The sequence below is a fragment of the Miscanthus floridulus genome, chromosome 2, assembly GCF_019320115.1.
Source record: "Miscanthus floridulus cultivar M001 chromosome 2, ASM1932011v1, whole genome shotgun sequence".
Classification (NCBI taxonomy): Eukaryota; Viridiplantae; Streptophyta; class Magnoliopsida; order Poales; family Poaceae; genus Miscanthus; species Miscanthus floridulus.
This window is the reverse complement of record NC_089581.1, coordinates 177,650,839-177,653,877: the sequence shown is the minus strand read 5'-3', so window position 1 is coordinate 177,653,877 and position 3,039 is coordinate 177,650,839. Positions and strand designations below refer to the sequence as shown.

At 42.8% G+C, this 3,039-nt stretch overlaps 1 protein-coding gene across 1 annotated transcript; it reads left to right on the top strand.

Annotated features, from left to right (window-relative positions):
• The first annotated feature begins 1,850 nt into the window (after nt 1-1,850).
• On the top strand, nt 1,851-2,171 carry LOC136537510 (uncharacterized). The gene has a single exon (XM_066529458.1). It carries the CDS (start codon nt 1,851-1,853, stop codon nt 2,169-2,171), a length of 321 nt encoding a protein of 106 aa, XP_066385555.1.
• Nucleotides 2,172-3,039: the final 868 nt, after the last annotated feature.

Sequence of the window (3,039 nt, the reverse complement as noted above, 5' to 3'; positions counted from 1 at the left end):
GCACGCTTAAGGGGTTGGAAGCCTAATTTGGATTGGATCCGAGTTAGACAAGGCTTAGGGTTACTAATGGGCCTCCAACTCTGGAGCTCATTAGGGACACCTATAAATAAGTGGGGTGGGCAATGGGGCTAGGCATCCACACTATTTTGGTAGCCGCCGCTGCCCATCCTACGCCCACGTGTGCTGCTCCTCGTAGACCTAGCAGTCTGGAGGCGTGTCGCTTCCTCCCTGTACGTGTGGATACCTTGGAGGTGCTGCATCTGGAGCACAAGGATGAACCGCACAAAGGGGACAGACGTATGAACGACCTTACAATTGCATGGCACCGCTACGACGCGTACAACTACATCGAGTCACTTCCGCTGCATCTGCGCGTCTAGTGGTAATCCCGTGATCTATAACTAGCAGTAGATCCTAGTTTATGTGGTCTAATTTTTTGTTTTCTGGCTAGCGTAGCATCCTCATAACCCTATAGTGGTATCAAAGCGATTACTGCATTGTTATAGGTTCGGATGAGTGCGTATGGAGATATGCGCGGTTGTAGATGAGTCTCTGATCATGGTTCATGATTTTACCATGTTGGTCTTGTAACGATCTACTCATACCGATCGGAATTCTACCATCCGAGTTAAGTGATACATGTAAATCCAGTCATGGCAAGATGGAGATCAATCAGATTGATCGAATCGAACCTAGGTCAAGTGCTGAGCGCATGTGATGCGCAACGGTGATAGATTGGATCTACTACCAGCCGTTGGGGTGCAAGAAAAAGTGTTGTTCGGTTAAACAGCCATAACTTTTGCATACGACCTCGGATTGAGACGAACTCTAAACAAAAATTATAGAGAAAAATTTTTTACATCCGATTCTCACCGCCATTGGCGGTTTCGCTGAAATTAGATTTGCGAAAAATGGCCGGGAAGATGGTGTTTTCGGCGTTTTAAGATTAGACGTCGGAATCGGTTAACTCTGTTTTGTAGGAATTTATGACTAGTATAGCCCTTATGTGTATGTGATGCATGTATGTAATTAATTCATGGCTTGCATGTCGTGAGTATGACAATATGGCTGGAGCCACAAAGATATTGTCAATTTGATGTAATGGCCTGCGTGCCAAACTGTGATGATCCTATCCGTGACTATGTAATTTTCTTCATTGCCTTGCGTTAGTGATAGCTAGTCTTGGTGGACTCATCACTAAAGGATGGCATACATGGATCATGGAGATGGAGATCATCATGAGGAACAATTTAATGGAGATGGAGATCCCCAAAGGAACAATGGGCTATACCATGTCATATCTATGTTAATGCTGTTCTTACTATGTTCTACTTTCACGTGCGATAATATTTTTGTCTACATGCAATGGTGAAGTAGAACGATCCCTCAGCAATGTTTAAGTTAAAATGCTTCCCCAAACCTTACACTGTCATGTGTCTTGTACAATCGGTGGTGGGTCTATGAAATTAGGGTGCCACTGGTTTTCCTTGACTAGACATGTTCGTATCGAATACTTACAGCAGAAGGGTTGGTTACTTGGACAACGTCATCCTAATGGTTAGGGACCTTGGAGCATGAGTAGTTGGGAACCAAAGCATAGAGATGCTACCCAACAACAAGAGTCATATGTGATATGATTAGCAAAGAGTTGCTTACCAATCTACCATGTCTTCTAGCGGTGATGCTAAAGCTAACTAGTGGACTTGTCAGTTGTGGGTCTTGAATCACTAAGTTTCAAGAGAGAGATATTGATCTTAGTGGGAGTAGATTCTATTAAAGGATTAATATTGTTTACTCTGTCTTGGATACATTGTCTTAGTATTTTGCATTACTTTTGTTGTAGATAAATGATGCCTAGCAATCAACCATTTACTTTGCGTTCAATTCTTGAGAAAGATAAGTTGAATGGAACAAACTATGTGAATTTGATCCGCAACCTGAGAATTGTTTTTAGGGCTAAGAAAAAGGAAGAAATTCTAGACACCCCATTACCAGAAGAGCCAGCTGATAATGCACTTACTACAGAGAAAAATGCTTACAAGAGAGCATGTGATGCTGATCTTGAAGTGAGTTGCCTTATGCTTGCTTGTATGGAATCAGATCTGCAGTTGCTGTTTGACAATAACCATGCAGCGCACGATATGATCGTGGTGCTCAATGATATGTTCTAGACTCAAGCCAGGACTGAAAGGTTCAATGTCTCAAAGGCTTTTGCTGAAACCAAGCTAGCAGAGGGCGCAACAGTTGGGCCACATGTGATCAAAATGGCTGGTTACACTCAGAGGTTGGAGAAGATGGGCTTCCCAATTGGCCCTGAATTAGCTACTGATTTTATTCTCGCGTCTCTTTCGCCCAACTATGGAAATTTCATCGCGAACTACCATATGCATGGGGTGGAGAAGGGCTTGAATGAATTATGTGGCATGCTTAAAACAATAGAGGCTGATATCAAGAAAGGTGCTGACGGTAGCCATGTGATGGCGGTCCAAAACAATCCTAAGTTTAAGAAGAAGGGCAATTCTTGGAAGAAGAAAAAGGGCAAGGCTAAAGATGAGATCTCTAAGCCAAACCCGCCTGCGCCCAAGGCTAGACCAACTGCTGATGCTGAGTGCTTTCATTGTCATGGGAAAGGTCATTGGAAGAGGAACTACAAGCTGTACCTAGAATCCATAAAGGATCACGGCAGTAAAGGTACTCCCGTAGCTTGTACACTTGTTGTTTATGTTACGGACATTTTTCTTGCTAATTCTTATATTAATTCTTGGATATTTGATACCGGATCGGTTGCTCATATTTGCAATATGATATAGGGAATGATAAGAAGTAGAAGCGTGGAAAAGGGAGAAGTTGATTTCCACGTGGGCAATAATGCAAGAGTTGCTGCGTTGAACGTCGGGACGATGCAACTCCACCTCCCGTCAGGATTTATTATGGAGTTGAATAATTGTTATTTTGTTCCTAGTTTAAGTCGAAACATTGTGTCACCTTCATGTTTGATGAAGGATGGTTATTCATTTGCGAGTAAAGACAATGGTTGTG

Coding starts and splice junctions, on each gene's coding strand:
- LOC136537510 (XM_066529458.1), top strand. CDS start 1,851: ATGCCTAGCAATCAACCATTTACTTTGCGTTCAATTCTTGAGAAAGAT.